This window comes from Helianthus annuus, chromosome 16, assembly GCF_002127325.2.
Source record: "Helianthus annuus cultivar XRQ/B chromosome 16, HanXRQr2.0-SUNRISE, whole genome shotgun sequence".
Lineage (NCBI taxonomy): Eukaryota > Viridiplantae > Streptophyta > Magnoliopsida > Asterales > Asteraceae > Helianthus > Helianthus annuus.
Window position 1 is genome coordinate 70,698,229 of NC_035448.2, and position 18,256 is coordinate 70,716,484.

Consider the following 18,256-nt stretch of genomic DNA (forward strand, 5'->3'; position numbering starts at 1 on the left):
AGGTACTTAAGGAGCTTGCACAAGGAGGAGCGGGTCGTTGTGGACAAGGATTCGTGAATGCTTACTAAACACCTATGATATTTCATACGTTAACACTTATGTTTGGGTTTTTCTTTAATGCTTCCGCTACTCTTAATTACATTGGTTTGATAAACACCTTTCGTATTGATGGATTATTATTACTATTTATTACATGTTCTATATGATTGGTGGCTTGGTCCTGGTCATGTCACGCTCCCAAGCGGTGGTACTCCGCACGTGGATTTTGGGGGTGTGACATGACATATTTTTGATGATTATATAAATTTAGTTCGATGTTCTTTTGTTTTACATGACCCGACCCGATACGAACCGATTTTTTACTTATATACCTTGGGGCCTAAAATTTTTAAAAATGATCCGCACCCCCTATGGAAAAATTCATGGTCCGCCACTGACTATTATAGTCTTGTTTGGTTGAAGGAGCTTTAAGCTTTTAGGTTAGGAGCTTGAAGCTTTTGGTTGAACGCTACTACTAGTAGCGTTTAGAAGGAGCTACAAGCTTTTAGGGAAAAATGACTATTTTAACCTCTCAAAATAAGAAACTTTTTAATGCACCAACTTTCTAAATTTTTAGTTATGTCTATTTTGGTAATTTTATACATTTTATTAAAAGCTTCAACTACTCTACCAAACACCAAATATATCTAAAAAGCTACAGCTACTAGCTACCAGATACAGCTACCAGCTTCCAGCCACCAGCTACCAGCTTCCAGCTTTCAGCTACCAGCTACCAGCTACTTTTGCCAAACATACCCTATGTATATACAAGGGATATATGCCTAATTCCGTTGCAGGAAAAAAAAATCATGACATATCTCATACAATGTATTGAATAGGCTAATAATTGTCCACAGAAATGGAGAAGACGGAACGTAAGCCCTAACTTGGTTACCATAAAATGTCATTCGCTCTGCACCTCTCTTTCCCAATTTTCAAATCTGATAGCCTCCCCCCCAAACTTACCAGGGTTCCATTTCTATGCAACTCGTCTTCCAATTCCAACCAATCTTATCCTTCCAAACAAGAATCCCAAGATGATTCTCAAAGGTATTCACTGCACTTTTATCTCTTTCATTCTCATTCATTATGATGCCATTTAGCTGTCCTCTTGTGTTACTACTGTAGCTTAAATATCTTCTATATACTCATTTTGTTGGTCTAAAAAAGTTTCATACATTTGTCACTGATTCAAATTAAAAGAAATCAACATCTTGTCCAAATTAAATAATAAATATTCCATTAACATGATGAAGTGAACTTCAAATTGTGTATTTGGTCACTAAGTTAGAGTTGAAGCCAGGGTTGTAAGAATCGCTAGGCGCTAGTCGGCGGTGGGGTACTGATTAGCGATTAATCGGGATTAACATGGATTAATCAGAAATCGGATTGAGATTTTTATATGTAATTTTTAGTCACACATATACACACACTTTTATATGTAGTTTTTTTTTAAGTAGACATGTTTTAACCGCTCATTGACCAATTTTTTAAAGTATTTGGAAGGAATTTATAAGGTTTGGTCGAAATTTGGCCGGCGTTTGGCCAAAATTTGGCTATAATAGGACCGCCATTGACCGCCTAACGATTAATCGGCCACTAATCGGTGAACCTCCGATTAGCGATTAATCGGCGTCTAATCGGAGACTAGTCGGGATTTTTACAACCATGGTTGAAGCTGTTTCATTAGTGTGGCAAAATTAAGAATGGTGTTGCTTTTGATTTGATAGTTGATGCTTCCATCTTTGTGGGCCAGTTCCAAATCCTATATGTATTTGTGTTCTCTTCATATGTATTGAATTTTTGTTGTTTTTGGCTCTAGCCAGCATCATCAAGTTCTTTTGGTGGAAAGATACATGAACGGAACTGCAAAGAGGTACACTTTCATTCGCACTTCGTGTCGTAAAAGTTGTATGCCCACCAGCTCTTTTGTTGGGTTGTCCTAAATTAAAGGCAAAACTTCCCATATTTTGTACATTTTAAAGCCAAATTACCTTTTACTCTTTAACTATAACCATGGAAATACAAAATTGACATCATTTGTTGTGGTTGTTAAGATTCCCTTATTTTTTCATTTTGAGGGATCATTTTAGATGCTTGACTAGATTGGCAAATATTTTTACATTTAGGTTAAATCGCACACTGCTTTTGCCCTATAATGGTGGTGGGTTGGATGTAGAAGGGATTCATACATAAACATTAATATGTGTAGTGAATCATAGTTATTAAAGGCGTTAGGCGCACTCAAGGCGCGTAGGCCTTGCCTGGGGCCCAGGCGGAAAGCACAAAAAAGCGAGGGCTTGAGAAAAAAAAGCGCACCATGATAAAAAATAAAATATATATTATGTATTACAAAAATAATGCTATTCTTTAAATAATATAAAACAAAAGCTATTATAAAGCATTTAATTTCATCTATTTAGTACCAAAAATTCTAAAATATTAGCGTATTAGTGTATAAAAGTAGTTTTCCTTCGATAAAATTAGAAATATGGGTGGAAATTTGACCGGAAACTCTCCGGAATCTAGGAATCTCGCCGGAATGTGTGCATGGACCATCACTTGGAGAATTAAAGCGCAATTGCCTTGACTTAAAGCGCAATTGCCTCGCCTCGCCTAGAAAATGGGCCTAGGCGCAAGAGGCGATGGCTTTTAACGACTATGGTAGTGATTTATTTTTTTCTTCCCATGTAATGTTTTGCATATGAACCTGAGCCTTTGTGTTTAGGATTGAATTAGGATATTATTAGTTACGATGTTGGTAAAAGTTCTTCAAAATTTCCTGAAAATTATATTGCTGTAAGTCAGGTATATACTGGATGATGAATTTCAACTAACAACCTTTCTTGAGGATGAATCCAAATCTAATGGATTTTCTTCAAAGGAACTGCCATGGCTTCCTGATTTAGTCAAAGATTTTGTTCTGCCTGCTGGTTACCCAGGTAACAACCGTTCTTTCTTAACACTTCCTCTACTTTTTAAATTATTTTTCATTTGTAATTTTTGTGTGTTTTTTTTTTTGTTTTTGTTATATCTACTGAAACAGAATGGTTTCAAGTTCTTCCAATAATTGACTTTATTCCTTTGCATTTGCACCTCTTTCCCCAGTTTTGCACTTCATCGTCTCACACTATTGATCAGCCAGTTCTCCGCTGGACCTAAATTTGATGTTTTTTCATAAACGTTGAGCATGGCATCTAAGCAATTGCTCATCGTTCGATGACCAACCAAATAATGCTTTAATAAGCTTTATATGGCTCAAATGTGGTTGACATATATATATATATATATATATATATATAGGGAAAGGATAATAAGAAAACCTTATTGAGTTGAGAAAACTTTGAAAACTCAATCTCCACCATTCATCAAAAAAACCTATGGTTGAGATTCAATGTTACATAAAGTAACTTTTCTGGACATGTAACAGACTGACCAAAAGTACACGTAACAGCTTTTGCTTTTTCAGATTCTAACTGACACACTGACATGTAACAGGTTTGTCTGTTACACTAAGGTGCTGTTTGTTTTTTGGCCAGAAGTACTTCTGGCCACTTATGTCTGCGCGACGCAGACGCGCGCAGACGTTTGATGTCTGCAGCTTGTTTGTTTTCTCGCAGACCTTTCATTAAAAAAGGTCTGCAAGACCTCTTCTTGGAGCAGACATGGATCCAAGTCTTCTCCTCGCAGACGTTTACCTCTTCTTGGCACCACCTCCACCTCCGACACCACTGCTCCGCCACCACCTCCACTCCGCCACCAACTCCACCTCTGACACCCCTGCTCCGACACCATCATCATCATCTGTTATCATCATCATCAAAACCCCCAAATCGAACCCCTGCTCCGACCCCAAATCGAACCCCCAAATCATCAATTCGAACCCCAAATCATCATCATCAAAACCCCCAAATCATCATCATCAAAACCCCCAAATCGAACCCCTGCTCCGACCCTAAATCGAACCAAAACCCTAAATCGAACAAATCCCCAAATCGATGAGAGAGAGAGATACCGTAGAGACTAGAGAGAGAGAGAGAGGGGGGAGCAGCAGGAGACCATCATCATCATCATCGGAGAACGGTGGTGACGGTGGTGATGAAGGCAGAGAGAGAGATCGAGGGAGGAGAGTGTGACGGGGGTGGGTGGTTGCGACGGGGGAGGTTTGTGGTGACGGTGGTGGCGGTGGTGGCGGTGGTGACGGTGGTGCTTGGTGGTGGTGATGAAGGCAGAGAGGAGAGAGATCGAGGGAGGTGTGTGTGTGTGAAAGTGTGTTTGTGTGTGTTTGAGAAGAGAAGATGTTTTTATAAAATAAAAAAAACAAACCCTCTTTTCCTTGCAGACTGCAGACATTTGGTCCACCTCTTCTCCTGCAGATGCCTGCAGATGTGGTCCGCAGACTGCAGACCTTTTCCCACAGAAAAAACAAACAACACCTAATTTTACATGTAACATGGTGTAAAATGTGATGTTACATCTACATAAACGGGCGAAAGAGTTGTAACATATCAACTTTCTCTCTCCTGACAATGCTGTTACATGTCAGAATCTGAAAAAGTGATGTAACACGTGACAACTTGTGGTCCATTTATTGAGTTTTCTCAACTCAAAGGGGTTTTTCCTCTATACTTCCCCTATATAGGGAGGGATATTTAGGGATATATATATAGGATCAAGATCAAGGGAAAACCCTTCCGAGTTGTGTGAACTTAGAGAACTCGGTCTTCTCGTGCGAGTTTTGCCCCCAATTTTTTCACACCCCTAGATTAAAATGTTAGAAAAGACTGCCGTAATAAAATAATTTTTTTTTTCGAAGTTGTGTTTTTCGGCCCCTTACAGCAGCTGTAAAAAGCTGATGACATAAGCATGAAATCACTTTTTACAGCGTTTACGGCTGCCATAAATGAAAAAAAAATTAGTTTTTTTTTTGAAAAAGATGATTTTTTAGGATTTTTGGTAAAATTTTTTTAGAAAAAACCTTTCGTAAGGCCGAGTTCTCTAATTCTCACTACTCGTATAAGTTTTCATTTTACCCTAACCCTATATATATATATATATATATATATATATAGAGAGAGAGAGAGAGAGAGAGAGAGAGAAAGTGTACTGTACAATGTCCCTTAACGTACGATGCGTACGATATGAGAATGTTGCACGTTATAAACATTCAAAACGAAATACCGCATGTTGTGAAAACTAAGTCGCATGATATGGTTTTGATAATTCGCATGTTATGGGTTTGGAAACCGCATGTTATTAGTTTTGACTGTGAAAACTAAGTCGCATGTTATGGGTTTGGAAAACCGCATGACCCAAATCCACATGTTGTAACTGCATCTCCTACACATCGTACGTTAAGGCAAATTGTACGTTAACCAACCCCTATATATACATATAAAAGAAACTTGTGTGACTTTATGTGGCTATCCTTGAAAGCTGCAAGGTGTGACTTTTTGTACAATTATTTGTTGTGCAATAAAACAAGACTAAGTACAACATGTGCTAGTTTTACCAGAAATTATAAGTTTTTTCTATCTCTATCTCTAATTCTTTTTCATTTGAATTGCAGGGTCTGTTTCAGATGATTACCTGGAATATATGCTGTTTCAGTTTCCAACCAATGTCACTGGATGGATCTGTCACACTTTGGTCACTTCAAGCCTTCTAAAGGCAGGTCAGTTTCTTATTTGTCATTTTGTTAATATCATGATATGTTTTTGCTATAATTTTACTACTTACAGTTGCAGCTAGGTTTTTTTTTTTTTTTTTTTAATATATATGGATATAGATTATACAATATACAGAGAGAAAACAAAGCTGAATATGATAAAGTTATTTGGCCATGGGTCGTAATGTTTTCCATTTTACACCTTTTATAAACCTATGAATCAATGTACAGGCTGTTGGTTTAGACTATTCTTCTGCAACTACCGCCGCCGCTTCTGCTGCTGCCATCAGGTGATTTTCTTTCAACTCCCTCCCTCCATACTAACATAATTGCAACAATTTACTTATAAAATTGTGCCAAAATATTTGTGACATTTTCTCTGTTTGGCATTAATCCAAATTTGACATTACCTGTCAGTAATCATTACCGTTACAGTTGCTTTTGGTTCACAAGATTACTCTTTTTGTGTTTCTTTTCTTGGTGAATTTTAGATAATTAACTTATTTTGATGGGTTTGACATATTTACAAAAACACGCAGATGGGTGTCGAAAGATGGAATTGGTGCCGTTGGGCGTTTTTTCATTGGTACATTTCATCAAATTCTCACAAATGATGACACTTTAGCACCAGATCTTTGCATGAATTAATTGTGATCGCCTTCATCAGGTGGGCGATTTGGAAATCTTTTTGATGATGATCCAAAACAATGGCGAATGTATGCCGACTTCATAGGAAGTGCTGGAAGGTGACCAATAATACATTATAAGCATTTCATGGCTGCAATATAATTCTGTTTACCACTTGAAACCATTACATTTTCTTTCCACTTTACTTGTTTGTTTTTTTTTTTTTTTTTTTGCTTTGAATGTGATGTAGCATCTTCGATCTCTGTACACCTCTCTACCCTGCATATTTCCTTCCACTAGCATCTCTAGGGAATCTTACTAAGGTATTCACGGATTCTGTGGTGATTAATATAAGTATATGCTCGATCATACATTAATACCTTACTAAATGCTTATTTCATATTTGTACATCTTAAAAGTTGGTGTGATTGACTACTTGATCAGGCTGTAGCAAGAGGGCTAAAGGATCCATCATTTCGGGTGATTCAAAGTCATTTTGCTGTTTCTGGAAATCTTGGAGATGTGGCAGCAAAGGTATGCTATTACCTTTTGATATGTGTTACCGGTAGCTCTTTTTTTTTTTTTTAATATATAGGCAAAAGATCAAATACAAATAATCTTAACATACTAAACATACAAATTGAAGGAAAACTCAAAAAGACAAGGTGGCATTTTTGTAATTACCACCAACTATCAAAGTTACTATACAAATGTGAACTCAACCAAAAATACCTAAAAACACAATTTTTTTTAATATTTTTTATAAAAAAAATCGCTACATTTTGTTAGCAAAAAAAAAAAATTTTTTTTTTGCTGCTACTAAAAGTAGCGGTTTTTTAATAAAAAATGTTAAAAAAATAAAATAAAATAATTTTGTGTGTTTTTTTTTTTTTTTTTTTTTTTTTAGATTTTTTTAGGTTTTTTGGGGGTTTAGTTTTTAGCATTTTAGCTTGGGTGGGGGGGTTTAGGTTTTTTTTTGGGGGGGGGGGGTTAGGTTTTTTTTTAGGTTTTTTAGGTATATTTGTAGAGTAACTTTGATAGTTATTGATAATTACAAAAATGCCACCTTGTCTTTTTGAGTTTTCCTTCAATTTGTATGTTTAGTATGTTAAGATTATTTGTACAAGAACTTTCCCCTTAATATATAACCTGTCAAATGGAACCAAAACCATGTCTGATCAAACACACATCTTAAAGCACTGGTCATCTGCAAACAGTAAACATATCTATGAATGAAACCATCTCAGGATAAACACAACCTTAAATGAGAATCAGAGTTAATTTAAACAGACTGAAACACTCAAAACACCAATTCGGTTCAAGCACTAACTCACACGGGAACAGCGCAAACAGGCACATGCATAAATCAATTCACAAGCTATGATGCAGTGGGGCGGGTACGGGAACGGGGTACGGGGACGGGAATGGGAAACGGCAAAACTAAAAAATTCAAGAAGCGGGGACGGGAGGGGTACGGGAATAAAAACGTATAAAAAATAAATATATATTAAAGATAATGTAACACAAAACCCCGAAATAGTTATATATTGATGTAAAGTTCAAAAATCACATATCTTCATAATTAAAATTAAACTAAATATACAAAAAATACTATGTTTCAAGTAATGTGGCGTTCAAAATAACCCATCATCCTAGGCCCAATTCTCTTTTTAAGTTATTAATGGCCCATAATAACAAGTTACCCTACTAAAAACAAAACAGCCGCCTCCCTTTCATCTTCGTTTTGGAGATCAGAAATTCAGAAGTGAACATGTTAACAATCCTCTTATCATTTCTACCTACTCCCCTAATTAGTTTTTTCTCTCATTTAACGATCTAAATTGAAGCTGTTGGTGTTGCCCCTTGCAAATCGATGTTTGGATTTTGATTAACGGTTCATTGATGGGTGTTCAGATGTATTCAAAGTCTGGATGTGAGTTTCGCCGGTCCGGCTATGAAAACACTGTTAAAAACCAAAAAAAATAAACGGAAACTTGACAGAAACGTTTCTTGCACGTCCCCAAACCCCGTCCCCTTCTGCAGCCCGTTTCCAGGCCGTACCCAACATGCCGGGGACGTTTCCCGGCCGTACCCAACATGCCGGGGACGTTTCCCGGCCGTCCCCGTGCCGGGGACGTTTCCCGGCCGTCCCCGTGCCGTTTCCGTCCCTAGCAGTCCCCGGGACGGGAGACGGCACCTCAGTGGCGTTTCCGTGCTTCCGAGTTCACAAGCATATTGGAAACAAATTGGGAAAACACAAACAAGCATTTGATACCTATAACAGACACAAATCATATATGGCAGAAGTAGAGATCTATGGGGTCGAAGATGGTGGTTTCACAAATGGATGATGAAAGTGGTGATTGAGGTTTTGTTTTGGGTTTTAATTTGTTATAAATGCATATAGGGGAAATAGTTTAATTGTTTATATTAACTTTCTTAAGTCTTTAAAATAAAATAAAAAACTAAATAAAACCAAAAAATGATCTATAATTAAAAAACATTCACGTCATTGACCCCCGGCGTCACCTTCGGAAATTAATTAATCGGTTAGTAACATTAAATGTAGGATTAAGAAAGTTTGATACATAAAAAAGATAAGTTTTAAAATACATATGATGGGTAAGGATAGTGTAAAAAGGGCCTAAAGTGTGAGAATTGTGAGAAGTGTATTATAACACTATATATAACACCCTATAAACACCGTATAACAATATGTAACACCATATAATACCATATAACACTATGTAACACTATATATCATTATATAACAAATATAACACTATACATCTATCATAGGCATGCTATCAGACAACCTATAGTGTTATATAATGATATATAGTGTTACAAAATGTTATATGGTATTATATGGTGTTACATATTGTTATACTGTGTTTATAGGGTGTTATATAGTATTATATATAGTGTTATAATACACTTCTCACACTTTGAGCACTTTTTACAGGATCCTCTACCTACATATGATAACAGTAAATTGTAAAGTTGGATTCATTTTGGTGCACTTTTCCCTTAAGAACTCCATAAAGAACAAACAAGATATGTGAGTGAATCTGGAATACCTATTCGCTATAAGAGGAAGCCAACATCATATTAATATCAAGTTGTTAAGCGCATATGTCAATTTTGACAGAATTCATTTTTCAGGAGGAAGTTTGGGACGTATCTGCACAGCTCATTGGCCTTGGTCTGGGCATATTGGTCCTGGTATAACATGCTGCTTATTCAACCCATTTAGTTATGAATGGGTCAATTTAGATTGTGCTGACCGGGACGATGACTAGGACAGTGACTAGGACGATGACTAGGACGGTGACTAGGACGGTGACTAGGACGGTGACTAGGACGGTGACTAGGACGATGACTGGGACGATGACTAGGACGATGACTGGGACGATAACTAGGACGGTGACAAGGACTAGGACGGTGACGAGGACGATGACTAGGACGGTGACGAGGACGAAGGCGGTGACTGGGACGATGACGAGGACGGTGACTAGGACGATGACTGGGACGAGGACGAGGACGATGACGAGGACAGTGATGAGGACGAGAACGATGACGGGGACAATGAGTGGGACGATGACTGGGACGGTGACGAGGCGGTGACGGTGACGAGGACGATGACGAGGACAATGACGAGGACGATGACGAGGACGGTGACGAAGATGATGATGAGGACGATGACTAGGACAGTGACTAGGATGATGATTAGGACGGTGACTAGGACGATACCGTCCTCGTCACAGTCCTTGTCACCGTCCTCTTCATCGTCCCAGTCATCGTTCCAGTCATTGTCCCAGTCACCGTCCCAGTCATCATTCCAGTCATTGTCCCAGTCACCGTCCTCGTCATCGTCCCAGTCACTGTCTGAGTCACCGTCCTTGTCCTCGTCACCGTCCTCGTCATTGTCCCCGTCATCGTTCTCGTCACCGTCCTAGTCATCGTCCTAGTCATCGTCACCGTCCTCGTCACTGTCCTCGTCATCGTCCTCGTCACCGTCCTCGTCACCGTCCTTGTCATCGTCCTAGTCACCGTCACCGTCCTCATCACTGTCCTAGTCATCGTCCTTTTTTTTAGCTAAAAAGACAACGGGCCAAATGAGCACATTACATATTAATAAAAGAAATTAAAAAATGGACAAGTGTTATTGACGTCACTTGACCCATACTAAAATTGACCGGTTACCGAATTCGCCCATTTTGCAACATCTCTTGCTTATCAGCATCATTCTTTAAAAGTAATGTAGTTAAATAACCTAATCTTATTGCAGTCAACACCTGGTCTTGTTAATTCATATCCAGTTTTAGCATCGACATGGATGACCATGCGGCTTCTGCACCTTTGGCTACGTTATCAATCTCTTTCAGTTCTTCAGTTCAATACGGTGAGATAATGATGCATATTAAATTCTTTTTGTAACTCCTAGTTTAGGAGGATTTGTTTATCAAAATTTATTCATGATCATAAGTTTAGTTTGGACTTAGGGTTCATTCTTTACACAACAAATTTAACTTTATAAACCCTCACTTTCCAAGCCTTCTGTTTTTCAGGTAAATCTAAAGCGGGCCCGGATTTTGGTGAACATGCATGTCTCAAGCTCAACAGTTTTGGGTAAGCTTTGTGCCTTTTAATCTGTATAAATTACCATAATTAAGCACATACTTTATAGATTCCTAATTCATTTTTTTTATAAATTTAGGATGTGAGGAATGCAATAAAATGGAAAATATATTATCATGGGAGATATTTTCGGTACCTCGAATAGTTTTTGGTGTGTCTCTGTCTGACATGCTTGATGGTGACACATCAGGCCTCAAGGTAACGCCTTTATGAATTTTTTACTGAAGATATTTTCTGTTTCATTTTCACGCATAAATTTGTTATGTAAACATGGTTTATGTTTCACAACAATACTGAAACACGTTTGATAAGAATTTTCATTTTTCTAAAAGATAAGTTGAAGGTTTAAAAGATAAGAATTTGATACAAATTATGTTTTAATGAATTTGAAAGCTCAGTCTTATTATAATCAAATCGTCGATGTGTGTTTTGTTTTTAGTTTTTTTTTTTTTTTTGTGAAAGTTGTGTTAATTTAAAAATTAAAATTTAGCAAAAATTGTTTTTGTTTATAGAGGTAGTCGTTTGTTTTTTATTGAAGGGTACCATAGTCATTTGATTGACAGTATTCTTATAACAGATTCTTAATGTTGTTGATTTTTGATAGGTGAAGAAGCTTCTAGAACTTTATTCTAAGGAGAAATATATCCTTGTCCTCAACCAGCAGCCTTTCAAAGATTTTGAAGTCCTTGTCTCCTTTAAGGCATGCATCTTACACTATACTTTCTCTTTTGTTCTTCCATATAATTTTTGGCTAATAAATATATCAATGAAACCGCTTTTTCTACTCCATATATCTCTATATCCAGACCATTTTCAGCCGGTTTTGACGAAAGTTCTGGGCTGAACCACTACGATTTCGTGTAACAAACCAAATCAGCTGGGTTGGGTGGTTTGGCAGGAACCGCTGGTTTGAACCAATTTTGAAATTGTTTCTCAAAATCATTAGTTTGTATACAAAGTTTTAATATGATAAACGTGGTTCATGATATAACCACATATTTTAACAACGAAAAAAATGTAACTGTTAAATCAAACTATGAACCGAATTGTTTAGATCTCAAACCAGAAGACTTGCCTCGGTTTTGGCGGTTCAGTCAGTTTCATCGGTTTTTGAACAACCCTAGGGGGTTACCACATGTATTTCATTAGGAGCGAGTTCAAGTGAGAACCATTGAATTGGCCTTTGATTATGGAGTGGACAAAAGGGCGAAAGGTGAGCATCATCAATTGGAATATGACCCACGACTAAAAAGTAAAAAATGGTCATTTGTTTCCTGTTTATTTTAATTGTTGTCGTTTTCTTCTATTTGTTCTCCAAACCTGACACATTTTCTTCTCGTATACCCAAAAATCCATAGGATGGAGCTACAAGCCTCTCGATGCTGCGAAGTGTTTGGCAGACGTATTGGCTCTATAAGAATCAAAGCAGACAAGAAAACATGTTTGATCAACTTCAAGAAAGCCTGAAAGAACTTGATCATCAATTTGACATGTTTTTGCAGCAGCTAAGAGACGTCGGATGGGACATCGATAGCATAAATTTGAAAGTTCGTAAAGACGTTTTTATCCAAGATTTTTCCATGTATTGATGTTATATTATAGTTGCATTTTTATACATTGATCATTAACATGATGTTTTAATAATATTTTTGTCATATGAGATTTTTTTGTTTTGTTTTTGTAATAATGAGGGTTCTTTTTTTTGGTATATGGATATAACAAAATGTAACTTGTAAGCTATACTAGAGTTTTGACTTGTGCCGCGCGTTGCAACGGCAAAGTCGCGTTTGTAACTTTGTTGCACGCATAACGATGATGAGATTAACATGTGGTGAACGCACATGGCATTACGGGTTTTTTTTTACTTTGTTACACACGTTACGTTCGTGAAATTAACGTCATAAGACATAGATAAAAAATAGTATGTCTGAGACGTTGCGGTGTAAAGTTGTAGAGGTAATTTAGACAATAGTGTAACATCGTAAAAGTAATTTAGACATAAACGTGGTCAGACATAGATAAAGAAAGTATAATAATGTGTTGCACGTTACGGTGTAAAGTCGTAATTGTTATTTAAACAAAAGGTGTCAAGTTATTAGGTGGAAAAGGTTGGGGGGTCAAAGTTGTCAATTACCAGAAGTTATAAGTGAAGCGGGTCGTAAAAGTAATTTAAACAAAAGAAAGTGTTAAGTTATTAAATAGAAAAGGTAGGAGAGCCAAAATTGACAATTACTAAAAGTTAAAAGTAAATGTGTAATTTACTTAGTTAATGTCGTTTCATGTCAGAAATTTAAGAATTAATTTACTTAATAGTGAAGCGGGTGTCCGGAGTGGGCTCGGCAAAGGGTTCGGTAAACCCCATTGCCGCGCGGCAAACACCTTTGCAAACCCTTTGCCGAAGCGGTTTGTTTGGTCACGCGGAGAGGGCTCGCCGATTCGGGGAAGAGTGTATGCGAGAGAGAGGGTAGTGTGGGTGGGGTCCATTCCAATCTCAAACAATCACACATTTTTCTTTTTTTTTTTTTTAAATAGTTTACCACTTCACCAAGTGTTTAAACCATTGCCAATACTTTTGAGCATAGTTTACCACTTTGACATGAGACACTCTCATTGATTGATTTTTTTTACCATTCTCAAGTGTTTAACCACTCTTTACACCCTAAAAATTTTAAGGTTAAGAGAGAAAAGTAATAACCTACGTTTCATGTAAAAAATTACTTTTGTTTCAATTACACAATTATTGTTCTCGCTCTGTCTACACTCCTAATTGGGAATGTTTATGTCAAATACAAAATCGAAAAAGGCCCACAAAAGAATGTTATTCTTTTTAATGTATTGTATAATATAATTGGTCAAAGTAACCATTCTCTAGGCATTTTTTTTTTCGTTTTTGGGTATAGGGTGTAGTTGAGAGAGTTGCTTGAGCACTTTTGTTCCACCGACAAACCTTCAGTTTCTTCAAGTATATCATAAGCACACATCAGACTCATGCTTCAAGCCCGCTTCGTTGACAAATTATAGTAACACTCTTGGTACCGTCTAACGCCCTTTGGATAGGATAGGTAAACGTATTCTATGGCTTCGTTTGTTTTTATGATAAATTACCACCTGCTTCTCGCCCGTTTGTTGCCATCATTGAAGGATCATGCAGTATAAAAGGCATATATTTAGCTCAACGGAAATATTGTTTGGATGAGTTAAGACATTCCGGGATTATTGAAGCAAAGAGTTGGGTGATGCTCTGATGTTTCGTAGAAAGCAAATGAAGAAGACTTGTTGAAGATCCAGAGAAGTCAAGAAGAATCGTTGGAAGGCTAAACTATCTCACCATTACTCGCTCTGGTATGACTCTTTTGATAAGTGTAGTATGTCATCCCAAAAACCTGACATTGAGATGCCATTTGTCACATTCTTTGATATATCAAGGGTAATCCATGTGATGACATCCTATATCAAATCAATGGCTACCACATCATACAAGGATTTACACATAGTGATTATGATGAAAACCCCACAAGCAAGCAATCCACTACCAGGTATTGTGTTCTCGTTGGTGTGTAATCTTGTGTCATGGAAGAGCAAGAAACAAAGTGTTGCATCTTTTTCGAGTTCAGAATCGTAGTACTTGTTTAGCTTCAAAACCTACTTGCCGAAATTAGGGTTGGACAAACTAAACCGAAGAGTTTATGGTGAGATAACGATTCACATTTCAAATAACTCCTATTTAGTGCAAGAACTAGAGACAGAAACTCTTACAAACCTTGAAGATGTGACGACTAAACCACCCTGTAAAAAAAAAGGGTAATGCACGATACCCCTGACCGCGGAGGGGATAACCCCTCCCAGGCCGCCAACCGACAAGCCCTGTACTAAAACTAGAAACCAACGTTTTTATTAAAGCCTTGCCTAGAAGCCGAGTTTGCCATACCTGTAACATCTTCTATATATACTATCGTATATACATGTGAAATACACATAAAATATATATTTTGATTTGTTTTCTGATTTCACTAACAAAGTACACTTTACAATTTTTTTTGTAGGACCTTCACAAAGTTTTAGAGCTAACCTATGAATAAACCAATTCGATTCGATTCATGATTCAAGTCCAAAATCTGAACATCTACTATAGCAAATCAACTCCGTTTAAATCTTGATCTCACCAATAATCTCCACACGAGCATTTCCCATCTTTGAAATAGTGAAATCTTCTAACATCCCTTACAATTATCTCCCTCTCAACAACCTTGGAAATGAACTTGGTTGCAGAATGGCAGTCATTGCACACTCTAAGATTCTTCGCTACACGAATTGGAACGCCAGGTGGCAGGTTGAGCAACCCGAAAGCAATCGCCAGACGCTCACTGTGCCCACATAGCAAAGTCTCTTTTTCCTCCTCGTTTACATTGTGTAGAACACATGACGTATCGGGAACATAACCTTCCTGTTTCAGTCTTTCTGATAATGTTTCAAGAAACCTGTGAAGTTGCTCGCTTTGCGGGTGCGAAAAATCCCCAGAAACGAATTTGTGAACTTCATCATCAAACTCAATCCAACTGCAACCCGGTTCTTTCTTTACGCCGTTTCTGATCATAGTTTTTCTAACTTCTGTTGCTTTCTCCCATAATCCAGCAGATGAGTAGATGTTTGAAAGAAGAACATAGTGGCTAGCAACGTTCGGCTCTAATTCGAGCAACCGACGAGCCGCAATCTCACCGAGTTCAACGTTTTGGTGAATCCAGCAAGCTCCAAGTAAGCTACTCCAAGCACCTACTTTATCGAACGGCGAAGGCATGCTATCGATAAGCTCATGGGCTTCGGCTAATTGACCCGCTCTACCGAGCAAGTCAACCACACAGCCATAGTGATCTTCTGTTGGGTCAACGCCAAATTCATCTTTCATTCTACAGAACAGGTTCTGTCCTTCAGTTACCATTCCCGAATGACTGCACGCTGCAAAAAGTGAAATGAATGTGACCTCATTCGGCTTGACTTCAGCCACCATGTTTTCGAAAAGTGATAACGCGATATCTCCTCTCCCGTGCATACCGTAAGCCATGAACATGACATTCCATGTGATCACGTTTCTTATAGGCATCTTGTCGAACACGTTTCGGGCTAACGTTAAACAGCCACATTTAGCATACATGTCAGCCAGTGCGCTTCCTACGGCAACATCCGATGCCAACAGATTTCTAATAGCGTAAGCATGGATTTCTTTCCCCTTTGCTAGAGCTGATAACGCTGCACATCCTGGAAGAACCGTCATTAATGTTATTACATTCGGTTTACGCTCGTTTTTAACGTTTGGTTCATCTCTTTGTGTCATCTTATGAAGTAGATCCAACGCGTGTTCATGACATCCGCAAACCACATATCCAGTGATCATCGTATTCCAAGAAACCGTATCTTTAACCTCCATGCTATCAAATATGTTTCTTGAAACATCAACCTTTCCAATTCTAGAGTACAAATCCATCAGCGCGTTTTGCACATACCCGTCTTCCGAAAACCCCATTTTCGCGACATAACCATGCACGCCTTCTTTATCACGAAAACGTTCACAGTGCGTAGAAGCTGGCAATACACTCGCCATCGTTGTGGGATTAGGAACAAGCCCTGAAAACTCGATCATTTCAAGAAAAACAATCAATGCTTCATCGTAAAACCCGTTCTGCGTATAACCAGCAAGCATAGCATTCCAATTAGCAAGACTTCTGTGCACAAGGCCATCAAAAACCCTAAAACCATTTGTAACCTCTCTGCAATTGCAATACATATCAACTAACGCGCTACACACGTATGAATTCTCTATCAAATTAGTGTGCCTTAACGCGTAAGCATGAATCTCCTTCCCATGTTCTAGCAACTCCAAATGCGAGCAAGCAGGAAGAACACTCGAAAGTGTAACTCCATCGGGCTTCACCCCTTCTAGAATCATAACCCGAAACACCGCCATCGCATCCTCAAAATTATCTTTCTGCGACAACGAGCTTATCATCGTGTTCCAAGAAACCATGTTTTTACTAGCAAAAAGCTCAAATATCGAAACCGAATCATTAATCCTTCCAAGTTTCGCATACATAGACATCAAAGAATTGTATACAAAACTCATACTTTCCCCAATTCTTAACGCGTAAGCATGAACTTGCTTCCCAAGCATGACACCCCGTCGAGTTTCTAAATTCGAACAAGCAACCGACATGCTCACCAAAGTAAACGAATTCGGCTCAACCTGTTCAAACTGCATTCGCCGAAACATATCCAACGCAAGCTCCCACTCCTCCAGCCTACACAAGGAACCAATCAACGTATTCCATGACACTTTATCTCTCTCAGTAATTTTATCAAACACCTTGAGTACATCATCTAACCCCCCACATTTCCCATAGAAATTCAGCACCGTATTTGCAACCGTTACCGAAGACGCATCATACCCATGTTTAATAACAGCTCCATGAATCTGTTCACCCAAATTGAAGTCTTGAATTTCAGTAACTGCTTTTAAAAGTGCAGGAAAAGCAAAGTTATCCGGATGGTGACCGGCTGTCGTCATGTCGATGTAGACCGAAATAGCTTCGTGGAAGTTGTTTGAACGAGTGTGAGAACGAAGCTGCTCGATCCATGAGGAGTATGAGGTGGGTTTTTGATTTGATGAAGGGGGTTTTGAGGAAAAGCCTAAATTGTGGGGTTTGTGTTGGTGGTGGTGAATTTGTAAAGGGGGAGTGATTCTTAGTGTGGACATTGGTTGGTGAATTCAAAGGTTGTTGTTTTCACAGGATGAATTGAAGAAGATGGAGGGAAATTTGATCTCATCCACGACCAAACTCGTAATGGCCTCACACCCACACTCGTGATGGATATGGATTGGAAATGATTTGCATTTGGGAAATTAACAAAGGTTACTAAGCAATCATATGTACTATCTCATATATATCTTATTCCTCTACTTTTGAAATTATTTTTTTGAAAACCCGGATCGTTATTCTTCAAAATGGTAAAACCTATAGTCCGTAAAACTCAATTCAAAATGGTAAAACCCATATTGTAAAACACAATTTGAAAACCCAGGTCATAAAACGCAATTCTCAATGGTAAACCCCGTAAAACTCAATTCAAAATGATAAAACCCATATTGTAAAACACAATTTGAAATCCTAGGTCATAAAACGCAATTCCCAATGGTATACCCATATCGTAAAACGCAATTCAAAATGGTATAACCCAGAACGTAAAACGCAATTCACAATGATAAAACTCAGATCGTAAAACGCAAAGGTA

The 18,256-nt window shown here is 38.0% G+C and overlaps 2 protein-coding genes across 11 annotated transcripts; one reads left to right on the forward strand and one right to left on the reverse strand.

Moving 5' to 3' along the window:
* Positions 1-832: 832 nt before the first annotated feature.
* Positions 833-12,659, forward strand: LOC110889875 (protein root UVB sensitive 5). Of its 10 annotated transcripts, none has more exons than XR_004884410.1 (16): positions 833-1,089; positions 1,862-1,915; positions 2,848-2,981; positions 5,609-5,709; positions 5,939-5,997; positions 6,247-6,293; positions 6,375-6,453; positions 6,585-6,657; positions 6,779-6,868; positions 9,500-9,559; positions 10,626-10,739; positions 10,906-10,966; positions 11,055-11,173; positions 11,580-11,675; positions 12,030-12,227; positions 12,334-12,649. XR_004884410.1 is itself a non-coding variant. In XM_022137451.2 (16 exons), exons 1-16 carry the CDS (start codon positions 941-943, stop codon positions 12,390-12,392), a joined length of 1,398 nt encoding a protein of 465 aa, XP_021993143.1. In that variant the 5' UTR covers positions 833-940; the 3' UTR covers positions 12,393-12,659. The 10 variants fall into 10 exon arrangements, 8 of the variants coding, with proteins under 8 accessions (XP_021993143.1, XP_021993144.1, XP_021993141.1 ...); XR_004884411.1 differs by having other exon boundaries at positions 12,030-12,188; positions 12,334-12,635; XM_022137451.2 differs by having other exon boundaries at positions 12,125-12,227; positions 12,334-12,659.
* Positions 12,660-14,945: 2,286 nt separating this feature from the next.
* LOC110889876 (pentatricopeptide repeat-containing protein At3g57430, chloroplastic) lies at positions 14,946-17,862 on the reverse strand. The gene has a single exon (XM_022137454.2). It carries the CDS (start codon positions 17,718-17,720, stop codon positions 15,135-15,137), a length of 2,586 nt encoding a protein of 861 aa, XP_021993146.1. The 5' UTR covers positions 17,721-17,862; the 3' UTR covers positions 14,946-15,134.
* Positions 17,863-18,256: the final 394 nt, after the last annotated feature.